This window comes from Miniopterus schreibersii, assembly GCF_964146895.1.
Source record: "Miniopterus schreibersii genome assembly, chromosome: 19".
Lineage (NCBI taxonomy): Eukaryota > Metazoa > Chordata > Mammalia > Chiroptera > Miniopteridae > Miniopterus > Miniopterus schreibersii.
The window spans coordinates 11,769,954-11,795,557 of record NC_138119.1 but is presented as its reverse complement, the minus strand read 5'-3'; the positions used below and the strand labels follow the sequence as shown (position 1 = coordinate 11,795,557).

Below are 25,604 nucleotides of genomic sequence, written 5' to 3'. Positions count from 1 at the left end.
AAAGAAGGTGTGGGAAAATAAATAGTTCCAGGGATTTGCTAGTGGCAGTAAAAACTGTTTCAACTTTTTTGAAAAGTAATTTGACAGCAGAGTCTATCAAAATGGAGAGGGAAAAAAAGTAATTTCCATCCCCTCTGATTCCACTTTGGGAAATCTCTTCCACAGAAATAAAAGTATTACTTCAAAAGGATGTTAATGTTTATTGTTGCATTATTTGTAGTGGCTAAAAACTGAAAATAATCTAAATTTCTAAAGAAAGTTTAGCCAAACTATGAAGTATTATGCAACTGTCAAAAAGACAAATTTTATCCTTGTTATTGACTTTCACTTCAAGGGATGCCCAAATCCTCCCTCCCCCCAAAAATCCGTATGTATGAACTTGTACGTACAAACCTAGAAAACTAAGTTGTTTTACCTTAAAGGAGCAGGGGTGGTAAGTGATGGGGGAGCAGAGTGTATTAGCATGTTTCTCTTATTACACCTTGCGATTCCTCAACTTCCTACAATTTGTAAGGCTTATGTAAATTAAACAAACTCAAGTAAAAGTGAGAAAAAAGCCCTAAACCCACGTGGCTGCCAACTGAGCACACAATAAGCTTAGTATTGCAGCCGCTAGCTGGGGGTAGAGAAAGAGGCGGAGCTTCTGTAATATTTCCAGGCCACGCCCACTTTACCATGCCAGTGACTTCTCACGTGTGCACTGGAAGGCTTGCTTTGACGCATGCGTACTCACCCGAGTTTCTCCAAGTCCCTGAGGGGCGCCCAGCAGTTTTGGGTTTGACCCCGTCAGGCTACCGTCGTGGGAACCGGAACGACACCTGAGGTTTGCTTCCGGCCGTCTCTTTTGCTTCCCCCTCCCCCCTTCCCTCCATCACGCTTTTTCCCCTCCCCCTACTCCCTTTTCCCTTTTCGTTCTCTCCCAAGGAGGCCGACCCCTGAGTCGTGAGTCTGGGGTCTGGTTGGTGAAAGGAGCTATAGTAGCTGAAAATAGGGAGGTGTTGAAAATTAACTGAGGTATTTGGAGACCAAGGGCTCGTCTGAAATATTTTGTTTGTGGGAGGAGGTCGGGCGATGGTGGGGAGGAAGTTTTCCCAGTGAAGCGGGCGGGGGCGGGGTTGAGCTGGGTTTGCCGGGCGAGGGTGGTAGGGTGGGGAGGGGGAGGGGAGGGAGAGGGGGCGGAGGGGGGCGGTGAGGTGCGTCTCTAAAATGGGTAGCCCGGGGGTGGGGCTGTGTGTGGGCCACGGAAAAATGGAGGCGGTGAGAACCCGCAATGGTGTCGCACGGCGTTCTGGCTTCAGTTTTACTTTAACCGTTTGATGAAAAGGGCAGCTACTATTGGATTGTAGATTTCCGGTAGCCACATTTTATTCTTAGGTTGCTTTATTTCCCTTTACTTTGGAGAAACCTCTTTGCTGCAAGCTTTTGTATGCTTAAATATTACAGACTCTTTTAAAACGTAAATTTCCACATGGAAGCAAAGTAAGGGGAACAAGTAATTAAAGAGGAAACAATGAGTTATAGACCAACTCCTTCCCTCCAGATGGAGAGAGTTGCTCAAACTAGGCAATAGCATGCAGAGTTTTATCTAATTAGTTTTAAGGAAAACAGGTCATAGAAATACAGGCATTCCTCCTTTTATTGCGCTTTGATTTAGTGTGCTTCACATGTACTACGTTTTTTACAAACTGAAGGCAAAGAGCCTCTACCAGCAAAAAGATTGTCATTCACTTTATTACAACACTCACTTTATTAAGGTGTTCTGGAAGCCCAACCCTCATGCCTGTGTCTTCCTCAGTAAATTGATTGTCTTCAGTTTTCTAAAACATCATTTTCCATAGTTCCCTGTTGCATAATATATGCCCTCTCAAATTTTTAAAAGTTATTCAGGCCTATAGTCTATAGAATAAGGTGAGAACTACGAAATCTCAGCATCATATATGGGAGAATGGGGAGAGGGAACATATAATCCAAGGTAACTATTTGGGGACTGAAATTCTCTATTGTGGTTATGATGGCTTCAGAGGTAATTTTAGTTTTTTGTTCCATGTAGAGGACAACAGCATGTCCTCCCTCCCTGGGTGCCTTGGTTTGGATTCAGCAACAGCTGCAGTGGAGTCTGAAGAGATTGCAGAGCTGCAACAAGCAGTGGTTGAAGAGCTGGGTATCTCCATGGAGGAACTTCGGAAGTTCATTGATGAAGAACTAGAAAAGATGGACTGTATACAGCAACGTAAGAAGCAGCTAGCAGAGTTGGAGACGTGGGTAATACAGAAGGAATCCGAGGTGGCCCATGTTGACCAGCTCTTTGATGATGCATCCAGGTGAGGACTACATAGGAAGTGGGGGTAAACCTCTCCTTTGGAAGACACTCTTCCTCAAAAGTTAAGAGTCCAGTATCTTACCTCACAGCTACCCATTTATAGAATATTCATCTAGTAGAGCCTAATGTATGATGAACAGTAGGGGAATCCAGGTCTTGAGTCCCTTCCCCTTCTTTCTCTTGCACTCTAGAGCAATTGATTTGTTCCCTTAGTAGAATTGTCTTGGAAGTGAGGATTATAAAGACTTACTGTCTTATGTAACTGTGGAGCATTAATAAGTTCCTAGAGCCCTGAATCTGTTTGTTTCTGGTGAGCTAGTTGCCACTTAGAAAGCATTTTCAAATAACAAGGTAAGTAATGAGGTATAGTTGAAAAGACCATACTTTGGGCTTATTTTGGATTTTTGAGAAACTAGTCTGGAAACCACTATTTAAACATTTTTCTATCGGAAAAGCATTCTAAATTCTAAACAGAGACACTTGGAATATGGCTGTTTATATGTTGAAGACAGCTTATACTTAAACATATATAAATTCTAATGGTTCCTACACCTCCTGCTGGCTTTGACCTTTTCTACATGTGTTCCAATATTAGGGCAGTGACTAATTGTGAGTCTTTGGTGAAGGACTTTTACTCTAAACTGGGACTACAGTACCGGGACAGTAGCTCTGAGGATGAAGCTTCCCGACCTACAGAAATAATTGAGATTCCTGATGAAGATGATGATGTTCTCAGTATTGATTCAGGTAAGAGATGAAGCTATGGAGAGGCAAGTTTCATGATCGAAATTGAAACACTGGAAGATGAGCAGATAGAAGATAAGAGAGTAGAGGAGAAACCATTGCTACTAACTTCATATTCTAAACTGTTAGACTTGTGTGTTACAGGAAAAAATAGAACATTGTTAGAATCATATATGTTCCCTTCATGCTACTTCCTGATTGAATTACCCTCCTTTCCCCATTCTATGTAACCTCTATTCTGAATTCTTGTGCTTTCCTTTATAGGTGGCATTAGCATCTATGTATGTCTCTCAAAATAGATTGTTTGGTTTTATCTATTTTTTAACAGTTTTTTGAAAGTATAATTTACATACTGTAAAATTCACCCACTGTAAGTGTACAGTTTTAGTTTTAGTAAATTTATGCAATAGTGCAATCTTTACTGCAATTCAGTTTTAGAACACTTGCATCACCTCCAAAAGTTCCCTTGTGCCTTTTTTGCTCAGTCTCCATGCCCCACCTCCCCAGCACCACTGATCTGCTTTTTTTCTGTAAAATTTTGCCTTTTCTAGAAATTCCATATAAATAGAATCACAATATGTGTTTTTGTGTCTGGCTTCTGTCACTTAACATAATGTTTTTGAGGTTCATCCAGGGCTTGTTGCCGGTATCAGTAGTTTGTTCCTTTTTTGCTGAGTAGTACTCCATTGTATGGCTATACCACATTTTTACCCATTACTCAGTTGGTAAACATTTGGGTTGTTTACATTTTGGGGCTATTGTGAGTAATGCTGCTATGAAAATTGATCTACACGTTATGGACGTTATGTGTGTGTGGACGTTATGTTTCATGTCTCTTGGATATTCTACCTAGCAATGGAATTTTGTTGTCTTAAGGTTAGTATATGTTTGAGTTTTTAAGAAACTACCATGTGGTTTTCCAAAATGGCTATTCCATTTTACATTCCTACTAGCAAAGTGTGGGAGGTTCTAGTTTCTCTACATCTTTGTCAATTTTTAGTATTACATAGTCAGAATTTTCTTTTAGCCATTCTAGTGAGTGTGGTGGTGTCACATTGTGATCATAGTTTGAATTTCCCTAAGGACATTGAGCATCGTTTTACATACTCATTTGTCATTTATGTATGTTCTTTGGGGAAATAACTACTCACATTTTTCCCTTTTAAAAAAAGTTGGGTTTGTCTTTTTATTATTGACTCAGAACACAATGTACTTTAGGTACAGTTCATTTATCAGATACATTTTACAAATATTTTATCCCAGATACGGTGTTTTTATTTTCTTAATGGTGTCTTTTAAAGAGTAAAAATTATTAAGTAGGGTTGAGGGTGTTTTGTTTGTTTATTTTGCTTATGGCTATCCAGTTCCACCACCATTTGTTGAAAAGACTGTTCTTTTGGTCCCCTTGTCAAAAATCAACTGGCCATATATGTGAGCATCTGTTTTGTCACATTGACCTAAATGTCTATCTATATACCAGCACCACACTTTCTTAATTTCTATAGCCTTATGGTAAGTAGTAAAATCACTTAGTGAAAGGCCTCCAAATTTATTTGTATTTCATATACCAATTAAATTTTAGGAACAGCTTATTTTCTACCTAAAAACAATTTTTCTTAACCTGTTAGGACTTTTTAATAGGAATTGTATTGAGTCTAAAGATTAATTTGGGAAATATTGCCTTTTTAACTAATACTGAATCTTCTAATGGATGTACATGGTACATCTCTCCTAAGTATTTTATTCTTTCTAATGCTAATGAAAATGGGATTATTTTCTTTCATTTTAGAATTGTTTATTGCTGGGATATAAAAATATAGCTGGTTTTTGTGTATTGATCTGTTAGCCTATGACCTTATTAAGCTTGCTTACTAATTCTAGAAGCTCTTTGTGGGTCCATTAGGATTTTCTGTATATTAGATCATATTGTCTACAAATAAAGTCAGTTTTACTTCTTCCTTTCTAATCTGGATACTTTTTATTTTTTTTTATTTTCTTGTACTCACTAGAATGTCCAGTACAATGTTGAATAAAGGTTTTGAGAGCAGACATCCTTTCCTTGATCCTGATCTTTGGGAGAAGCCATTTGGTCTTTAAACATTAATTATGATGTGAGCTGTAGGTTTTTTGTAGATATCCTTTATCAGGTTGAGGAAGTTGCTTCTAGTCCTAATTTGCTGAGTGTTTTTATCATAGCTAGATTGAATTTTAGATTTTATTATCTACTTTTTCTGTATGGTCCTCAAATGATCATATGGCTTTTGTCCTTTATCCTATTAACAGGCTGTATTACAAATAATTTGGGGGGCTTTAAACCAACCTTGCATTCCTGGAATAAACCCTTCCCCCTTTGTTTTAGTGTATAATCCTTTTTATATGTTGCAGTATTGAATTTGATAATATTTTGTTAGGAACTTTTAAAAATATTTTTTACTGATTTTGGAGATAGAGGAAGGGAGAGAGGGAGAGAGAGAGAAACACTGATGAGAGAGAAACATCATTGATCAACTTCCTCCTGCAAGCCCCCTACTGGGGACTGAGCCCAGAACCTGGGCATGTTCCCTGACTGGACTCTAACTGGGACCTCTTGGTGCACAGGATAACACTCAACCAAGTGAGCCACACTGGCCAGGGCATTGTTAAGAAGTTCTGCACCTACGTTCATGAAGGCTATTGGTTTATAGTTGTATTGTTTGTTTGGCTTTCATATCAGTGTAATATGGGCCTTATGAGTTAGGAAGTGTTCCCCTCTCCTACCTGGGAGAGTGTGGAATGATATTATTTCTTTCGTAAATGTTTGATAAATTCATCAGTGAGACCATCTTGACCTAGACTATTCTTTGTAGGAAGATTTTTTTAATAAGCTTTTTAGTTTGGAATAATAGATTTATAGAAAAATTGCAGAGATAAAGGAGAGAGTTCCTGTATACCTTTCACCATTTCTTCAAATGTTAATGTCTTATGTTACCATGGTACATTGGTTAAAAGTAAGAATCAAACTTGGTACATTACTTTTATCTAAATTCCATACTTTGATTTCTGGACGTTTTCTGTTCTAGGATCCAATCTAGGATACCACATTGAATTTATTGTGGGGAGGTTTTTAATGACTGATTTTCTTTACCTGATATGACTGTTCATATTTTCTGTTCCTTTTCAAGTTGGTTTTATTAATTTTATGTCTTTCTAGGAATTTGTCCATTTTATCTACGTTGTCTAAATTATTGCCATAAAGTTATTTATAATATTCCCTTATGATTCTTTTCAGTTTCCATAGGTTCTGTAGTGATGTCATTTCTTTCATTTCTGATATTGGCTATTTAGATCTTTTTTTTTTTTCTTGGTTAGCCTAGCTAAAGGCTTATCAACTTCGTTGCCCTTTTTCAAGGAACCATTTTGGGGGTTCGTTGATTGATTTTGTTTTTCTACTGTTTTTCTGTTTCAGTGATTTCTGATCTTTATTAATTTTATTCTTTCCACTTACTTGGGTTTGATTTATTCTTCTTTTTCTAGTTTCTTAAAGTGGAAGCTTGGCCCTGGCTGGGTAGCTCAGTTGGCTAGGGTGGTGTTCCAATATACCAGAGGTGGGGAACCTTTTTTCTGCCAAGGGCCATTTGGATATTTATAACATCATTCTTGAGCCATACAAAATTATCAACTTAAAAATTAGCCAGCTATATTTTGATCAAACATTTAATTAACTCACCCCTAATGCTATGGCTGGAACGGCTTCTCTTTGATATGCCATGGTTGCACCTTTGGATTCAATCCCTGGTCAGGGCACATAAAAGAAGCAAGCAGTGAGTGCATAAATAAGTGGAAAAACAAATCGATGCTTCTCTCTGCCTGCCTCTCTCTCTTTAAAAAAAAAAAAGTGGAAGCTTGGATTATTGATTTAAGACCTTTCTTTCTAATATAGTCATTTAAAGCTATATATTTCCTTTTAAGCATTGCTTCACTATATCTCATAAATTTTTATATGTTTATTTTCCTTTTCATTCAACTAATAATTTTTTATTTCCTTTGTGATTTTCTTTTACCACTGGGTACATTGTTTGATTTCCAAATTTTGGGACTTTCCCCAATTTCTTTCTGTTGTAAATTAATTTCATTGTCGTCAGAAAACAAGTAAATTACTGTTATAAAAATTCAAATATACAGTGAAAACCCAAAATCCCATAGACTACCACATGTCCCAGTACTTTACCCCAGGTAAGCACTGTCATCTATTTACTCTGTATCTCTTTGGACCCTTTTAGTACTTTTACATATATATGTATATATCTACTTTGCAGTTGTTATTAATAATACTTCCATGAAAATGCTTTTAAGTAGCTTAGTTCTTGGTTTCTTGAAAATTCTTGAGTGTAAGTATCTTACACTCATTAGAGTTTTTCTCATCCATAGGTGATGCTGGGAGCAGAACTCCAAAAGACCAGAAGGTGAGTTAGAATAAGTAGGGGGAGGGTGAAAGATAAGAATATGAAAATGGGCCTGGCCGGCGTGGCTCAGCAGTTGATCATCGACCTATGATCCAGAAGATGGAGATTGGATTCCCGATCAGGGCATATGCCTGAGTTGCGGGCTTGATCCCCAGTGGGGGGCGTGCAGGAGGCAGCCGATCAGTGACTCATCATTGATGTTTCTATCTCTCTCTCTCCCTCTCTCTTTCTCTCTCTGAAATCAATAAGGATATATATATTTTAAAAAGAATGCAATAGAGGTTACTTAGGGGTGCATGCACTGATCGCCATATGAATATAGAATTAGGCAGTGCTCAGCGAGGTGAGATTAATCAAGGAAATCTTCCTAAAGCTGATTCCTGAACCAGATTTGTAAGGGCAGTTTTGCCTGATAAAGTAACCTCAAGCTTCCAAACGCAACTAATTCTATTTTTTTGAAAAGGCAAGTTATTCCTTATTCTAAAGTTATTTTTTATCAGTTGCTGCTATTTCAAAACTTTCTTCCCTTGTTCCCTTCCTTACAGCTCCGTGAAGCTATGGCTGCCTTGAGAAAGTCGGCTCAGGATGTCCAAAAGTTCATGGATGCTGTCAACAAGAAGAGCAGTTCCCAGGATCTACATAAAGGTTAGCGTCAGGAGATACTTTGATACAGGCGGGGGGAATTCCTACAGAGATTTCATGGATAACTGGCTTTGTTTTAGCTTCTCAGAATCCTTCTCCACCTCTGTTGGGTTCTTTTAACACCACAGACTATACAGGTCAATATAAAGTTACTTGTGATTTTGTTTTTCCTTGTCTGCGTAAATGTTTTTTACCTGCCACTTTTCCAGTGTGTGATGGCTTTATCCGAATACCATTTTATTTCATGCTCATGACTTACTTCTTCAGATGGAGACCAGAGAGGAGAGTACCCCAAACACTTATAAAGCAGCCTGAGGGAAGCTTTGTGTGTAGAATGAGTCTGTTATAGGAAACTGTTTTATAAATGCTTCTTATTTAATGAGCGGTAGTTAATATTGTTAATAAGGAGTTGTAAACTGTTGTTTAAAGTGAGCTGTTCTTGAATTACATGTGAATTTCGATTATTTAGGTTTTTCCTGTTAGCATTACAGTTGAGTCAGCTATGTTTTATGTTTCTGCCTTTGGCCAGGAGAGCAGCAAAAGTAGCTAAGGATCCAAGATTATCCCGTTTTCCCTGATTACCCTACTACCCTCTTTATTTTTCATTCTCTCCACACTCTATGCCATATCTCTTTAGAACAACTTAGCTTTCTTCCATAGGAACCTTGAGTCAAATGTCTGGAGAACTGAGCAAAGATGGTGACCTGATAGTCAGCATGCGCATTCTGGGCAAGAAGAGAACTAAGACATGGCACAAAGGCACCCTGATTGCCATCCAGACGGTTGGTATGTTCAAGCTAGAGGAGAACTAATGAGAGGCACCCTGCAGGTCTCCGTTGCTGATTGTTTCTTTTCCCCACAGCCTTGCCTTTTGTCTCTCACAGCAGCCAGGATTTACACAGAAACTGGTGGTTTTTTAAAATGTTTGTTTATCTTTCCCTTTTACTCAGGGCCAGGAAAGAAGTACAAGGTGAAATTCGACAACAAAGGAAAAAGTCTACTGTCGGGGAACCATATTGCCTATGATTACCACCCTCCTGCTGACAAGCTGTATGTGGGCAGTCGAGTGGTGGCCAAATACAAAGATGGGAATCAGGTCTGGCTCTATGCTGGCATTGTAGCCGAGACACCAAACGTCAAAAACAAGCTCAGGTACCTAGACAGGATTGTAAAGAGAGCAGAGGCCAGGAGCACAGCACCTACCCTATCCAAGTCATAGTCCAGATCTCACAGTTAGCCTTCGTGCTCTTAGTCCCCGGTGGCCAAAAACCCCTTCTCTTTCTTTGCCCCAGGAGTCTTGTGGCAAAGACCCCTTCTTCCTTTTTTTTTTTTTTTTCTCCTTAAGGAGAAAACTTGGAGGAAACCTAGGAAGAGAGTAATCAGGGTTGGTTAATCGTTAGTAGAGGAATAGGGAATTCATGTAGAAGGAAGAAATAAAGTGGCTAAGTGGTTTTCAGAATAGGAATCTGATAGTTGAACTAATAAGTAGCTTTTGGAAAAATGGGGATATATTGGTCAGATTAACTCCTGGGATGGGAAGGAAGAATAACAGGAAGAAAGTAGTAGGCTGGAACGTCTCCCCTGAAGTTATCCTGTTTGATCCAAAGGAGTGGAAGCTATGATGAGGTAATGCCTGTAGCTCAGGTTAGATATAGTCCCCTGATCTTTCTACCATCACTCTTTCCTTACAGGTTTCTTATTTTCTTTGATGATGGCTATGCTTCCTATGTCACAGAGTCTGAATTGTATCCCATTTGTCGGCCACGTGAGTGTCCCTCTTTTCTTCCTTAGTTCTATTTATCTTCCTCTACCTTGTATTTCTTCTAAAGACAACTAGTTGAAAAGTCCTAATTTTGTTGCTTCTGTCTCAAAGAACATAGGTTGATTATTGTCCTTTGGGAGATACAGTTTTATTTGTCATCTCCAGTGGTGGGTCTTTGTAGTCAAAGAGGGAAACACTGGAAGATGATGACTGACCTTGGGTGGACAATCATATGATAGATGTGTTTTGATTTCATTTCTAAGTGATTTAGGTGTGAGAAGATATTAGTCTCGTACTTCAGCTAATGTGTGTAAATCGGTAGGCTGCAGAGTGCTTTCTACAGAAGCTGTGTTAGATGGGGGCTTCATGGCGTCCTCTACACTTGTGACTCAGGCTTGGGGACAGACTCACAGAAGAGCCAACTAACACTGCTGTTTCCACATAACGTGGTAGTAAATGCATTCAGGATCCCTTACAAGTCTGATAGAGAATGAGAAGGAAAGATACTTTTTTTTGATCAATTTCATGATGCCACCTGATTTTTTTTGATTTACCTCTAGACATAACAAGTTAGCAAGAATTTTCACTTGAATTTTCCTACGGAGAAACATCCATTTTTATGAAATTAGTGACTCACTTATATTTATTTATTGCTTGTAGTATTTACTAGATTTATGTGAGCATTCACACATTATGTTCAGTACTTTTAAGTGGTCTTAGTTTTGCTTCCCTTGAGGTTATGATTTTATTTATTTTTCTGTTCTCCCAACTTAAAAAGTACTAAACATCCCTTGCCAGCCATTTTTCCCTGTCAAGACATGCCCTACATGCCCTTTCTCAGCCCTGCTTCTTTCTTGGGACAGTGAAAAAGACTTGGGAGGACATAGAAGACATCTCCTGCCGAGATTTCATAGAGGAGTACATCACTGCGTACCCCAACCGCCCCATGGTGCTACTCAAGAGTGGCCAGCTTATCAAGACCGAGTGGGAAGGCACGTGGTGGAAGTCCCGAGTCGAGGAGGTGGATGGCAGCCTAGTCAGAATCCTCTTCCTGGTACTGTTCTTCCCTAGTTTTTGAGGCTGGTGTTGGGGTGGGCTGGTGTTGGGGTGGGCTGGGAGAGCATAAGAGCAATAACAAGGATGATTTTGTAGAACTTCATAGTTTTCCTTTCTTAGCCTCCTGTCTGTCTGTCCTCACTGTTTTCTCTAGGAATATTCACATTGAGTGTAGGTACAGAGAAAGCAGCCAGTTCCATTTGTCCATGGTTAGGGCTTTGGTAGCATAATGGGACAAAGAAGGAAGGACCAAGGAATTGGAATTAGAGGTCTTGATGAGCTTCCAAGTCCCACAATCTTTCAAGACCCAACTTAATTCTTAGATCTTCTGTACCCATTTTTTTCTCCCCTCTCTCTCTTTGCTTAAAATTCTGTGTTTCCTCTGAACTATCCCAGCTTTTTGTTCCTAAGGCCTTATGATCCTGCTAATGATTCTCATACTTAGTAAAAACATCTGTCACTCCTGAAATTTCTTAAACAAGGAATATGTTTTTCTTCCTTATGCTTCTGATGCCTATCATGGAGCCTGGCACATAAGTTCACTGAATAGATAAGGAATTCAGGGCTCATCAAGGACGTTTTCCCAAGGAGTCACATGGTGTATATTCTCCACAAATGGCAGGATAGATTCTAGCCTATAACCCATTCTCCCCCCTTCCTCCCTCCCAATCCCCCAGGATGACAAAAGATGTGAATGGATCTATCGAGGCTCTACCCGGCTGGAGCCCATGTTCAGCATGAAGACATCCTCTGCCTCTACATTGGAGAAGAAGCAAGGGGGACAGTTCAGGACACGTCCAAATATGGGTATGTCCAAAAAGGTGCCCTGTGGGAGGGTGGAATGGGACAAACTAGCAAAGGAGATTATAGACGGTGGCTGTCCTTTGTTTACCAGGATGACACTACTGACTCATTGGAAACAGGACGTGTGCCCTGAGTTGTTTCCAGTAGTGGTGATGGATTTGTGGTGCTGCCTCCACATGCTGTGGCTCTGATTCATTCTAAACAACCACATAATCTGAAACAACTGGCTTAGGTTAGGGGTATTGGTGGTAGTAGTTACCTCTATTACTCACATGAGGATAACTGCTTTTTGTTACCTATGGTCAACTTTTTCATTTTTAATTTTTTAATTTTTTAAAAATATATCTTTATTGATTTCAGAGAGAGAAAAGGAGAGGGAGAGATAGAAACATCAATGATGAGAGAGTCATTGATCGGCTGCCTCCTGCATGCCCCTGACTGGGGATTGACCCCCAACCCAGGCATGTGCCCTGACCAGGAATCGAACCCCGATCACCTGGATCCCAGGTCGATGCTCAACTGCTGAGCCACGCCCATCTGGGCTACAGTCAACTTTTTTAAAGCCTATCTGTTTTTGTTTCTGTGTGTTCCCGGCATACTTTCTGGCTGATTTTTCCTGACTTACATTAGTCAAAGAATGCATTTTTGAAAGTTTTCACCAAAATATAATAAAATTACTAACATAAATCATCTTAGGCAGGAAGATAAAGTCTTACTGAGTGAAAGCCAGCCTATGCCAGTATTCCCAGTTATTGGTGTAAATATTGGGAACTGACAGTCTTAGCACTTGCTCAGAATGTTTTGTGTTTTTTTTTTAAATATATCTTTATTGATTTCAGAGAGAGGAAAGGAAAGGGAGAGAGAGAAAGAGAAACATCAATGATGAGAGAGTCGTCATTGATCGGCTGCCTCCTGCATGCCCCAACTGGAGATTGAGCCCACAACCTAAGCGTGTGCCCTGACCAGGAATCAAATCAAAATCTCCTGGATCCTAAGTCGATGCTTAACTGCTGAGCCACGCCCTGCTGGCCCCATTTTTTATTTTATTTTTTTATATAAATTGAAGGTCAGGTGTGTGCATAAGTACAAGTGACACAATTATCATCTTCTCAGAGGTCAATATCCTTTCTCCTATAGGTGCTGTGAGGAGCAAAGGCCCTGTAGTCCAGTATACCCAGGATCTAACCAGTACTGGAACCCAGTTTAAGCCAATGGAGCTCCCACAGCCTACAGCCCCACCCGTCCCACCTTCTACTGCACCCGTCCCACCTGCTACATCCACTCCACCTGCCCCACCTGCCCCACCTCTGTCCCCCCAGGCAGGTGACAACGAGTGAGTGCTATTCCTTTTTTTTTTTGGCCAGTTTCTTTAATATTTCATATTTCCTATATCCTTTACCATATGATCTCTAATCTCCTAGAAGCTTGGAAAGCCAACTTGCCCAGTCACGGAAGCAGGTAGCCAAAAAGAGTACATCTTTCCGGCCAGGATCTGTGAGCTCTGGTCATTCCTCCCCTACATCCCCTGCACTCAGTGAAAATGCCCCTGGTGGGAAACCTGGGGTCAACCAGACATACAGGTGAGAAAATCTCTGGTTCTCAGAGGGCTGTGAGGGGGAGTGCAGTATGGATTGAGTGGTCAATTGTAGGGAGGTTCTTTGGCTCCAAGGGGCTATGATGGTGAGGAGTTTGGACTTGAAAAGAAAGCTTTAACCTTGGAAGTTTCCAGGAAACAGAACGTAAAAATAATTGAATTAGAAATTGGGTGCCTAGAAATACAGAATCGCCAGAAAGTCATTTGTTAAAACCTCATTAAATGTGATGTCATCGTTGGTACAATAAAAAAGAAACACTAGAGTTATTTTTCTTGAATCATGGGAGTTAGTAAGGATGTTTATAAGACACATAGCAGGAAAAAAAGCATTAGTAGAAGACTAGACTCCCATAATTTTTTTTTTACTTTTTTAAAAAAATATATCTTTATTGATTTCAGAATGAGGAAGGGAGAGGGAGAAAGATAGAAACATCAATGATGAGAGAGTCATTGATTGGCTGCCTCCTGCACACCCCGAACCAGGGATTGAGCAACTTGGTGGGCATGTGCCCTGACCGGGAATCGAACCAGGATCTCCTGGATCATAGGTCGATGCTCAACTCTTGAGCCACGCCAGCTGGGCAGGCAAAAAAATTTTTAAGGAAAGGTATACACACTGTTGAAATAGAGATATTCTCAGTGAAGAGTAACTAGAATGTCTCATTGTCCAGGTTTTTGGGTAAGGCAAGGGAAAATCTGACTTCTTTAGCTTCAGGAGCACAGTTGTTTAAAAGATTAGAGAAATGGTTTAGCCAGTTGGAGGGGTGATTACTTAACAGAGAGATCCTGTTACCTTCTTACCTTGATCTGTTGCATCTCATTTGCAGGTCACCTTTAGGCTCAACAGCCTCTGCCCCAGCACCACCAGCACCACCAGCACCACCAGCATCCCCAGTCCTTCCAGCCCTTCCTGCCCTCCCAGCCTTCCATGGCATGCTGGAGCGTGCCCCAGCAGAGCCCTCCTACCGTGCCCCCATGGAGAAACTTTTCTACTTACCTCACGTCTGCAGCTATACTTGTCTTTCTCGAATCAGACCTATGAGAAGTGAGCAGTACCGAGGCAAGAACCCTCTACTAGTCCCATTACTATATGACTTTCGGCGGATGACAGCCCGGCGCCGAGTTAACCGCAAGATGGGCTTTCATGTTATCTATAAGACACCTTGTGGCCTCTGCCTTCGGACAATGCAGGAGATTGAACGCTACCTTTTTGAGACTGGCTGTGACTTCCTCTTCCTGGAGATGTTCTGTTTGGATCCATACGTTCTCGTGGACCGGAAGTTTCAGCCTTATAAGCCTTTTTACTATATTTTGGACATCACTTATGGGAAAGAAGATGTTCCCCTGTCCTGTGTCAATGAGATTGACACAACCCCCCCACCCCAGGTGGCCTACAGCAAGGAACGAATCCCGGGCAAGGGTGTTTTCATTAACACGGGCCCTGAATTTCTGGTTGGCTGTGACTGCAAGGATGGGTGCCGGGACAAGTGAGTTGGTGGGGTGTTGCTGGCCCTGCTGTGGTTGCCTTTCTTTCCACCTCTTTCTTCGCCTTATATCTGCACTCCTTTCCCCATCTCCCTTTACCTCCTCCTTCAACTGGAGTTCCTACCTTAAAGTGTCTATGAAAGCTGTGAAATAGAGATGCTGGGGTTAACTTGGTCCCACTGCATAACCTTGGTTACATGTGTCTTGTGTTTGTTTCTCTGATTCTCCTTTTCCTTTGCTTTCAGTGGCTACTTTATTTAGTCTGTATCTTATTCTCACTGCTATGTTCTTTTTCTGTCTTTTCCTTTCTCATTTACATGTATAAGAGAAGGAAAAGAAATTTCATTACCTTATCACCATCATTTTATTAGTACCTCTTGTTTTTTAAGCAAGTCTCAGAGGTCTAGCTTTTTAAGCAAGTCTCACAGCTCCTTTCTATCATATAGGTCCAAGTGTGCCTGCCATCAGCTAACTATTCAGGCTACAGCCTGCACCCCAGGCGGCCAAGTCAACCCTAACTCTGGCTACCAGTACAAGAGACTGGAAGAGTGTCTACCCACAGGGTAAGTATCAGGGGAAAGTGAAGCACCTCAGACTGAGGAGCATATTCTTGGTTTTCTCTGCTTATAGGAACCATCAGAATTCTGAAAATTGGAACCAAAATTAGTATAACTGAAATAGGCATTTCATTTATCATTTGAATCTTATTTACTGAAATCCCAACACATATTTCTTCCTTGGGCTTTCCTTGAAATGAAGACAGAATGATTGAACAGTGTCTATCAATTTTCTGTTGCAATCAAAGGTGATCTTAATTTGATAGCTCTCTGAATGTCCTAGCAGATTATGGTTTGCTCTGGCAAGTGAAATGTGTTCAGAGAGGAAAAGGCAGAGACTTGATTATTTTAGAACTTTGTAAATCAGAATAAAGATTATAGTCAAATTCATGGTGCAATAGGAAGCTGTTGGAGATTTTTAAGGAGTTAAAGTATCTGCCTTTTGAAGATTATTCTGGCTTCTGTATGGAAAATAAGTCTTAGGGCAGCAAAAGGAGAATTTAAAGCTCAATTAGGAAATATAAATGAAAGGTTGCTGGTACTAAAATGAAAGTGTAGTAGAGATGAAAGAAGATAGATTTGAGGTTGCATATAGAGGTAGAGCTACAGAACTTGATTGATGACTATGGAGTGGAGTAGGGAAGGGGCAGAATCAAGGACAATTCCTAAATTTTATACTTGAGTAACTAAGTGGGATGTGTGCTTTTTACTGAGTTGGAAGACCAGAGGAGTTGCAGGTCTGAGTGAGATTCATCTGTTCTAGCCATATGAAGTTTTGAGATGCCTGTTAGTCCAAGTGGAAATGTTGAGAAGGCAGTGAGATTTCTGAGAAAAGTGTAAGGGCTTCACAGGAGTAGTATTTAAAGCCTGGATGAGTTCAACTAGAAAGAATATTGGTAATAGAGAAGGGGGCCCAGGAGTCAGAAGGGGTCCCTGGGGCTCTTTAACTAGAGACTGAGCAAAGGAGGTAGAGCCAGCGTGTGAGATTGAGAAACAGGTCAGAGAAAGAGAAGGTCAATGAAAGATGTAACATGGTAAATTGGTTACATATGAACATGTGAACTAATAGGCTTAGTGCTCAAGATATATAATTAGCAGAGAGGATAGAAGAAGAGAGAAGAAAAGCATCAATAAAATAATTCAGAAATTTTCCCATAATTGAAGAGTCAGTATTTCCAAATTGACAGGGCCAATCAGGTCCCAGTATAATGAATGAAAATAGATCCCCACTGCCCTAGATGGTTTTGCTCAGTGGTTAGAGCATTGAACAGTAGACTGAAGGGTCCCAGGTTTGGTTCCAGCTAAGGGCATGTACCTCAGTTGCAGACTCAATCCCTGGTCTGGTCAGAGTGTGAGCAGGAGGCAACCAGTCGGGGTGTGTGTGTCTCACATTGATGTTTCTCTCTCTCTCCCTCCCTCTCTTCCTCCCTCCCTTCCTCCCTCCCTCCTTTCCTCCCTCCCTCCACTCTCACTGAAAAGCAATGGAAAAAATGTCCTCAGGTGAGGATTAAAAAAAAAAAAGATCCCCATTGAAACACATAATAAAGTGACCACTGCACTCACAGAACACTGAGAACAAAAAGAAAATTCTAAAAGCTTCTAGAGAAGAGAAATAGACCACACAAAAAAAGGATTTAAAATGACTTCAGCCTTCTCAGAATAACATTGAAAGGTAGAAGGCAATTAGGAATTTATTCAGAATTCTAAGGGAAAATTATTTCTAACCCAGACACATTATCAATTCAGTGTTCAAGTAGACTAAAGCATATTTTTTACATGAAATACATCAAAATTATCTATTATTTCACTTCTCAGAAAGTTACTGGAAATGTTTATCAAAATGAGGGGCTAGAGTCCAGAGAGAGGAAAGCATATGGATCCAGAAAACAGAGGATCTAACTCAAAAGAGGGGTGAGAGCCCTCGGCCAGCTGGCTCAGTGGGTTGGAGTATCATCCCGTGCTCCAGGAGGGTGCAGATTCAATTCCTAGTCAGGGCTCATACAGGAGCAACCATCAGTGTTTCTCTCTCACATTGGTGTTTCTCTCTCTCATTGATGTTTCTTTTAAATCAGTTTTATATATATGTATATATCCCCTCAGGTGAGGATTAAAAAAAGGAATGAAATGAATCCCCCAGATGATAGCGAAATGAAGGGGGGAGTGAAGGAGGCGTCCAGGCTGACAGCTGTGTGCTGGGTGTAGAGAACAGCCAGTGGGACAGCGGGCCAAACCTGGCTACAGAAGAGACTGGGAAAATAAATGATGTTTTTTTGTTTTAAATATATTTTTATTGATTTCAGATAGAGAAAGGGAAAGGGAGAGAGAGAGAGAAACATCAGTGATGAGAGAGTCATTGGTCGGCTGCCTCCTGCATGTCTCCCATTGGGGATCGAGCCCACAACCCGGGCATGTGCCCTGACTAGGAATCGAACCTCGAACCTCGATCTCCTGGATCATCAGTTGATGCTCAACCCCTGAGCCATACCAGCTGGGTGAAAATGAACGGTATGATAGAAAACTTGCTTTGCCTGAGTATCTTCAGGGGAGAATGAGACTACTGAGGGGATCAGGAGATGAATTTGTGCTAAATACTTACTGAAAACTAAGCAAAGGAAAAGATAGTTATTATTTTACCTGCATTACTGTATCATCTATGTTTCATTTTTAAAAATTTGAATCTTGTAACAGTGTTTAGATTTGATAATGCTGGGTGGTAGATGAGTGTTTGTTGTATCTTTTTTACATGGCTTTTTTTTTTTTCCAGTCATCACTAGAGGATATTTTTTCCATTGCTCTTCAGAGAGAATAGAAGAGAGAGAGAAAGAAACATCAGAGAAACACATTGATACATCGATTGGTTGCCTCCCACATGTGCCCGGACAGGGGCTGGGGATCGAGCCTGCAACTGAAGTGCATGCTCTTCACCAGAATGGAACCTGAGACCCTTCAGTCCACAGGCCACTAAGCAAAACCAGCCAGGGCTTTTAAAATGTTTTCAGCCCTGGCTACTGTTGCTCAGTGGTTAGTGCGTCGGCCGGCGCACCAGAGGGTCATGGGTTTGATTTCTGGTCAAGGGCATGTACCTGGGTTGCAGGTTCAATCCCAGGCCCCAGTTGGGGCACGTGCATGAGGCAACCAATCCATGTCTGTCTCTCACATTGATGCTTCTCTCTTTTTCTCTCTCCCCCCTTCCTCCCTCCTTTGCTTCCTCCCTCCCCTTCCCTCTGTCCCTTCCACTCTAAAAATCAATGGGAAAATATCCTCCAGTGAGGATTTAAAAAAAAATGTTTTCAAATAACCACAAATAATATATGATCTCTATGCTTAAACCTCTCTAATAGCTTCCAACTGTACTTTGGATTTTATTCTCTTAGTACAGTGTCTGGTGACCCAAGATTATCTTGCTCATTCCTATCTCTCTGCCTCCAAAACTGTTCCAGTCACACTGATATTTTTCACTTCCTGGATCCAGTTCACCCAGTGTTTGCCAGCCTACCTTGAGGGCCTTTGTACATACTGTGCCCTCTTCTTGGCATCCTCCCACTGTTCTTTGCGTAGTTATCTCCTTTAACCTTGAGCTCTCTCAGCTTTATTCTCACCTCAGAGAAACCTTTCCCGGTCACTCTAAAACTAGGTCATTTTCACTTTCTAATTCTGTCATTGAGCACCCTTTTTGTGTCCTTTATAGCATATGTGACAACTTTTATTTATTTGTTCATTTGTTTTTGTACTGTCTTTTTCATTAGAATGTAAGCTCCATGAGGGTATGAACCCTGTCTGTCTTACCATTTTATCAGCAGTAACTAACGTACCCAGTGCCTGGCCCATAGTAACAACTCAAATTTTGTTGAATGAATGATACTTAGTATAGCTACTCCAAAAGTTTCATCTGGTGTTGATTAAACCTGAGATCAAATTCTAGCCTTATCCTTCCAAACTGATCCTGTTTTATCAGCTATAAACACAGGATAAGGACATTGACAACCCCCATCTCCAATGGGATTTTAAAGGACTAAAAGTTGTTCCTTTTATTTTTATTTTTTTTATCCTCGTATGAGGATATTTTTTTCCATCGATTTTTAGAGAGGGAGGGAAAGAGAGAAACAGCTATGTGAGAGAGAGAGACGTCATTTGGTTGCCTCCCACATATGTCCCAAGCGGGGCTAGGGATCGAACCTGCGACCCTTTGGTGGATGGGCCAAGACTAGCCACTGAGCCTTGCTGGCCAGGGCTGAAAGTGGTTTCTTGATATGGTGTTGGTTCTGTGTTTTGTGAAAATTCATTGACCTATAGATTTATGTGGGTACTTCTCTCTGTGTGTATTATGCTTTAATAATTTTTTTAAGTTAAAAAACACCTTACATAGCTACTTAAGGATAGGAGAATGTATGTAAAGCATTGGCATAATGCCAATCACAAAGTATATCTTCAATAAATAGAAGCTGCTCTTACCATCTTTGTCTGGGGGATATGACTAATGTAATCAACCAACCGACTGTACTGTTATCTTTCCAAAAGTAAATGTCTCCCTTCAATTTACATACCAGAAAAGTAAGAAAAATCCTAACCCTGAGCAAAGCAGGTAGAGTAGAAACACCAATAGCTGAAAAGATGACAGTTTTCTCAGTGTAACTACTTCCTTTAATGTTGATATTTGCTATATCTGATTAACTTCAATAGTTTATTTTAAAAATAGTTAAGTTGTTAAGTTCCTTAAACTAGATAGAGAATATGAGCTCCCTGACATTAGAGATTATGATATCTTCCACTAGTACAAGAGCTGTACTAGACACTAGTGTTTTAATAAATTTTCACTGAATTGAAGAGTGAACATCAACTTTACCAAAAAGAAGAATCTAGTGAACTTTAGTATCAGTTCCTCCTCTTTGCTCCCTATTATATTGCTATAAATAGCAAAGGCTTCTGCTTTTCTTATACACCTTTATTTTATGCATCTATTTCTGCAAATTGACATAGCTTATTATTTTAATGGCTCTTAATCTGTGCTCACATCATAGTTTCTTAGTTTTTCTCCAGGTTAGACATTCTTGTAACCACTGGTATTAACTGTAGTGCTCTAACTCTCTGTATAAATCACTTTTCCCCCTTATGAATTATTTCCTTGGACTATATTCCCAAATGAATCAGAGAGCATAGACAGTTCGGTAAATCTGCTCGCTTAGTCATTACTTAATAAGTGATGGTACCTTAAGAATTGTAACAGTTTGGTGGATCCAGTGGATGCCCTGGTGATCATGTCAATTGATTTTATTTTCCCCCCTCCCAGAGTTTATGAGTGTAACAAACGCTGCAAATGTGACCCAAACATGTGCACAAACCGGTTGGTGCAGCATGGACTACAGGTTCGCCTGCAGCTGTTCAAGACACAGAACAAGGGCTGGGGTATCCGCTGCTTGGATGACATAGCCAAAGGCTCCTTTGTCTGTATTTATGCAGGTTGGTAGGAACGGTTTGCTTTCTGGAATTAGGACATGGTGGGGAATTGAATCAGAGACGAGTTTGAACGTAAGAATAAAATGCTTGACATATCAACTGTGTCAAGAGGAGGCCAGGATTTTCTGCGGTAAAGAACATGATGAGTGAAGTGCCTGTCTGGGCGGATGAGGGAGGGCAAAAGTGCTTCATGTGAAAAGGGGTGAAATTGTGGATGTGATGATGTTTCAGAGAAGGGGCATGATAGTAGGGTCGAGTGTTTCCTTTTCTCCCACATCACTCCACCCTGTCACTCCACCCAGAGATCTTTTAGCATAGCTGAGAACTCTCTTGGTAAACTAAGAGGAACAATGGGAAGACAGAAAGGGCAAGATACAGAACTCTACAGCAAGTTTCTCATACTGTCCTGGTGAAGACACAGAGGAGGTATTATCAAAGAGAAATGAAACAGAGTAATAGAGGCATTTTGACGTTATGTGCTGGTAGGCTGGGTATTGAGGGAATGGCCCTTACTCTTTCTAGATCTGAATAACCCTGGAAGCCCTTTAATTCTCTTCATTCCCAGGCAAAATTCTGACAGACGACTTTGCAGACAAGGAGGGCCTGGAAATGGGTGATGAGTACTTCGCCAACCTGGACCACATCGAGAGCGTGGAGAACTTCAAGGAAGGATATGAGAGCGATGCCCCCTGTTCCTCTGACAGCAGCGGTGTCGACTTGAAGGACCAGGAAGACGGCAACAGTGGCACAGAGGACCCCGAGGAGTCCAATGACGACAGCTCCGACGACAACTTCTGTAAGGATGAGGACTTCAGCACCAGCTCGGTGTGGCGCAGCTACGCCACCCGGCGGCAGACCCGGGGCCAGAAGGAGAACGGACTGTCTGAGACGGCCTCCAAGGACTCCCGCCCCCCAGACCTCGGGCCTCCACATCTTCCTGGCCCTCTGTCAGTCCCTGTGGGCGGCTGCAATCCACCTTCCTCTGAAGAGACATCCAAGAACAAGGTGGCCTCGTGGTTGAGCTGCAATAGTGTCAGCGGAGGTGGCTTTGCTGACTCTGATAGCCGGTCATCCTTCAAGACCAACGAAGGCGGGGAAGGCCGGGCTGGGGGAGTCAAAGGGGAAGCTGAGAAGGCTTCCACCTCAGGGCTGAGCTTCAAGGATGAGGGAGACATCAAGCAGGCCAAGAAAGAGGTAAACTACGCGCAGTGGCGTTTGTGTAACCTGGATACGGTAAAACCTTAATGCACTCTCACCACGAGTCTTCACACACAGATTATTTACTTGGGTATTTCTATGGCAAACCTGATTATCTCCCCCCTCCACCCAGCACAGTTCTGGTGTTTGTTTAAAGAAATTATTTTAAAATCAACCTGCTGGGTTGATTCATTCCAAAAGAAAGGGTTTGAGTGATTTTTAAAAATTAAGTTCTATTTCAAGTTATCTTTGTCATTGCTTGCTTCTCTTAGAGAAATAAGAATTAATTTTAAGTATATTTTTAATGATGTTGAAACTTCCCACATTACAGGTAGTGACCTGTGTCCCTGTCCTTGTAAGACTCTGCCCATGTGTATCCATGAACATGTTATGCCTTCTCATTGGGAAGGGTGAGGACCTCTCTCAGGGTGGTTTGCTGATAAGAACATGGTTGCTGCTGTCAAGTTGCAGTCATTTCTCCACATACACCTTACTTTAGAGAATGGACTTCTCACTGGCTAAGGTCTTTGTGGTCATGGGGGATGAATTCTAAATGTTGGATTTGTTACTTAGGACCATAAAAACAGTTAACCCTTCACTTGCTCTTTTCCAGGACCCTGATGACCGAAAGATGTCAATGTAAGTGCCTCTTTTAGACCTGTTTCCAAATCTGCCTTCTTTCAAGCCTACAAAAGACAAAGAAAAAACCAGTAACCTGACTTTTCTCATTTCTTCCCCTCCTCACAGTGTTCCTGAGAGCTCTCGAAATTATGGTTACAATCCTTCTCCCATGAAGACTGAAGGACTTCGCCGTCCACCCAGTAAGACTAGTATGCATCAGAGCCGACGCCTCTTGGCCTCAGCTCAGTCCCACCATGATGTAAGTGACCTTTCTCAAGCCATACCTTACCCCAGCCTCTGTTTTATTCAGTCCGAGTGAAGGGACATCCTCTCACTTCAAGTCCTTCACCATAATTACTGTTAGATCTTTTCTTGCTTCTTTGGCCTTGACTTCCTACCTCATTTTCCTTCATCCAACATGTAATCTTCCTCTTGCTATAACCTCAGCTCCTTTCTGCCTAACCACAGGTGAGAGCAGGAACTTGAAGGGGCGCTCTCCATTCACCCTCTTCCTCCTTCTCCTCCTGCCTCCCAGGATGTCCTGACCCTGTCCAGCAGCACAGAAAGTGAGGGGGAAAGTGGGACCAGCCGAAAGCCCACTGCTGGTCAGACTTCAGCCACAGCAGTTGACAGCGATGATATCCAGACCATCTCCTCTGGTTCTGAAGGCGATGACTTTGAGGACAAGAAGAACATGTCTGGTAGTCTGGAAGAATTTTGGGGGTAGTTGGAAGGAACCATAGGAAAGTTGAGAATAGAGGTGGTTTTTGCTGTTTTATTTTGTTCTTTAGATTCCACATAAGTGAAATCATATAGTATTTGTGTTTGTCTTATTCCACTTGGCATAATATCCTCTAGGTCCATCCATGTTGTCACAAGTGGTAAGATTTCATTCTTTTAATGACCTAGTAATATTCCATTGTATATCATTGTATATATGTGTCACATCTTTTCTATCCAGTTGTCTATTGATGGGCACTTAGCTTGCTTTCATATCTTGACTATTGTAAGATATGCTGCAGCAAACACAGGGATACATATATCTTTTCAAATTAGTGTTTTGAATTTCTTTGGATAAATACCCAGAAGTGGAATTGCTGGGTCATAAAGTAGTTCTATTTTTAATTCTTTGAGGAACCTCCATACTGTTTTCCATAGTGGCTGTACCAATTTGCAGTCCCACCAGCAGTGCACAAGGTTTCCCTTTCTCCACATCCTCACCAGCACTTTGTTGATTTATTGGTGGATAGCCATTCTGACAGGTGTGAGGTGATCTCATTGTGGTTTTAATTTGTTATCTGTTGACCATCTGAGGGTAGAGGATTTTTAAAAGAAAAAATTCCTATCCTAAGAGTTGAAACTTTAGGAGGGCTCCCTGGCTCCCAGCTAAACTGTTAATATTGTTTGACGCATCTCCTTGCTCTCCTCCTCATTTCCCTGCTCTTCCCTCAGCTCCTTGATCTAGCAGATCTAATCCTGCTTGAAAAAAACTGCAGTTTAGATCTTTGCCTCAGTCCTAGCTTGTTGTTATTCCTAAGCTGCAGTACGTGGGATGAAATGGGAGTAGACTATCCAGTCTTGGGTTGGGATGGGTCCTGAACCTGTTCTCTTTCCTGCCTAGGTCCAACGAAGCGCCAAGTGGCAGTAAAATCAACCCGAGGCTTTGCTCTTAAATCAACCCATGGGATTGCTATTAAATCAACCAACATGGCATCTGCGGAAAAGGGGGAAAGTGCACCTGTTCGTAAGAACACACGCCAGTTCTATGATGGTGAGGAGTCTTGCTACATCATCGACGCCAAGCTTGAAGGCAACCTGGGCCGCTACCTCAATGTGAGACCCCTTCCCTCACATCTAAATGCTGGATTATCCCATGGTCCTTAAATTTCTAGTGCTTTTAACACAACCTATATATACCTACCTTTTGTTATAAATTCTTGGTCTCAAAGGATCTTGAGGTGGCTTTTTTCCAAAACTTCTGCTATGATGGGGGAGGTTCAGGTGGCATCATTTTTCACCCAACTCTCACTCACCCTACAAAGCTAGATTCTGTTGCCTTGGTTCTTACCGATCCTATCCTTAAACCTACAGCACAGTTGCAGCCCCAACCTGTTTGTCCAGAATGTCTTCGTGGATACTCATGATCTTCGCTTCCCTTGGGTGGCCTTCTTTGCCAGCAAGTAAGAGGGAGTCAGGAAAGAGAGGTGGTTGGGTAGGAAAAGAAACCCAGGATTGGGAAGGGGCAAGGCCTATTGAAATTCTAAGGGCCCCCTCCGTGTGTAATCCAGCTCCACCTGCACACTCTGTAACCCCAGGCAGCCGGGTTATCTGCCGTCTTCACACCCCATCCTTTTCTTCCTTTGTAGGAGAATCCGGGCTGGGACTGAACTTACATGGGACTACAACTACGAGGTGGGCAGCGTGGAAGGCAAGGAGCTGCTCTGCTGCTGTGGGGCCATCGAATGCAGAGGGCGTCTTCTTTAGAGGACAGCCTTCTTCCTAACCCTCGGACCCCTTCCTGAACTGACCTTTCCTCAGGAACTGGGTCTTCCTGACTGTTGAACTCTGACCCTCAAGTCTCCAGTTGAGCTACTCCCCCAGCTCCTAATAGATAGAAATGGGGGTTCTGGATCAGGAGATCCCTTCCAATGTGGTGCTAGCAGGCTGGGTCCCTCCTCTAACCCCTAAGGCCTTAGGGGGCAGGGAGAGGTTACCACTCTAACCTGGGCCTGACATCTTTCGGTCCTCCTGTTGCTCATCCCTCCCATCTTAGTTTGTTCAAGTGTTCATGCTTCTAACACACTTTATTCCTGGTGTGAGGGCTGTGTATTTACTATCCCTGGTTTGTATTGTTTCTTGAGTCTTTTAATAAGATGTGAAGACTAAGATTGTGATTTTATTTTTCTCTCCTCAGCCCCCATACTCC

At 41.6% G+C, this 25,604-nt stretch overlaps 1 protein-coding gene across 5 annotated transcripts; it reads left to right on the top strand.

Annotated features, from left to right (window-relative positions):
• The first annotated feature begins 716 nt into the window (after positions 1-716).
• SETDB1 (SET domain bifurcated histone lysine methyltransferase 1) lies at positions 717-25,564 on the top strand. 5 transcript variants are annotated; one of them, XM_081121646.1, is made up of 22 exons: positions 717-823; positions 2,051-2,321; positions 2,916-3,067; positions 7,472-7,506; positions 8,052-8,151; positions 8,809-8,934; positions 9,099-9,300; positions 9,840-9,913; positions 10,774-10,964; positions 11,644-11,773; positions 12,908-13,103; positions 13,192-13,350; positions 14,192-14,851; positions 15,296-15,412; positions 20,694-20,863; positions 21,426-22,054; positions 22,671-22,696; positions 22,805-22,937; positions 23,214-23,379; positions 24,300-24,511; positions 24,770-24,858; positions 25,045-25,564. In XM_081121646.1, exons 2-22 carry the CDS (start codon positions 2,062-2,064, stop codon positions 25,160-25,162), a joined length of 3,945 nt encoding a protein of 1,314 aa, XP_080977772.1. In that variant the 5' UTR covers positions 717-823; positions 2,051-2,061; the 3' UTR covers positions 25,163-25,564. The 5 variants fall into 5 exon arrangements, with proteins under 5 accessions (XP_080977772.1, XP_080977774.1, XP_080977771.1 ...); XM_081121648.1 differs by lacking the exon at positions 717-823 and adding an exon at positions 897-1,014 and having other exon boundaries at positions 13,195-13,350; XM_081121645.1 differs by lacking the exon at positions 717-823 and adding an exon at positions 897-1,014.
• Positions 25,565-25,604: the final 40 nt, after the last annotated feature.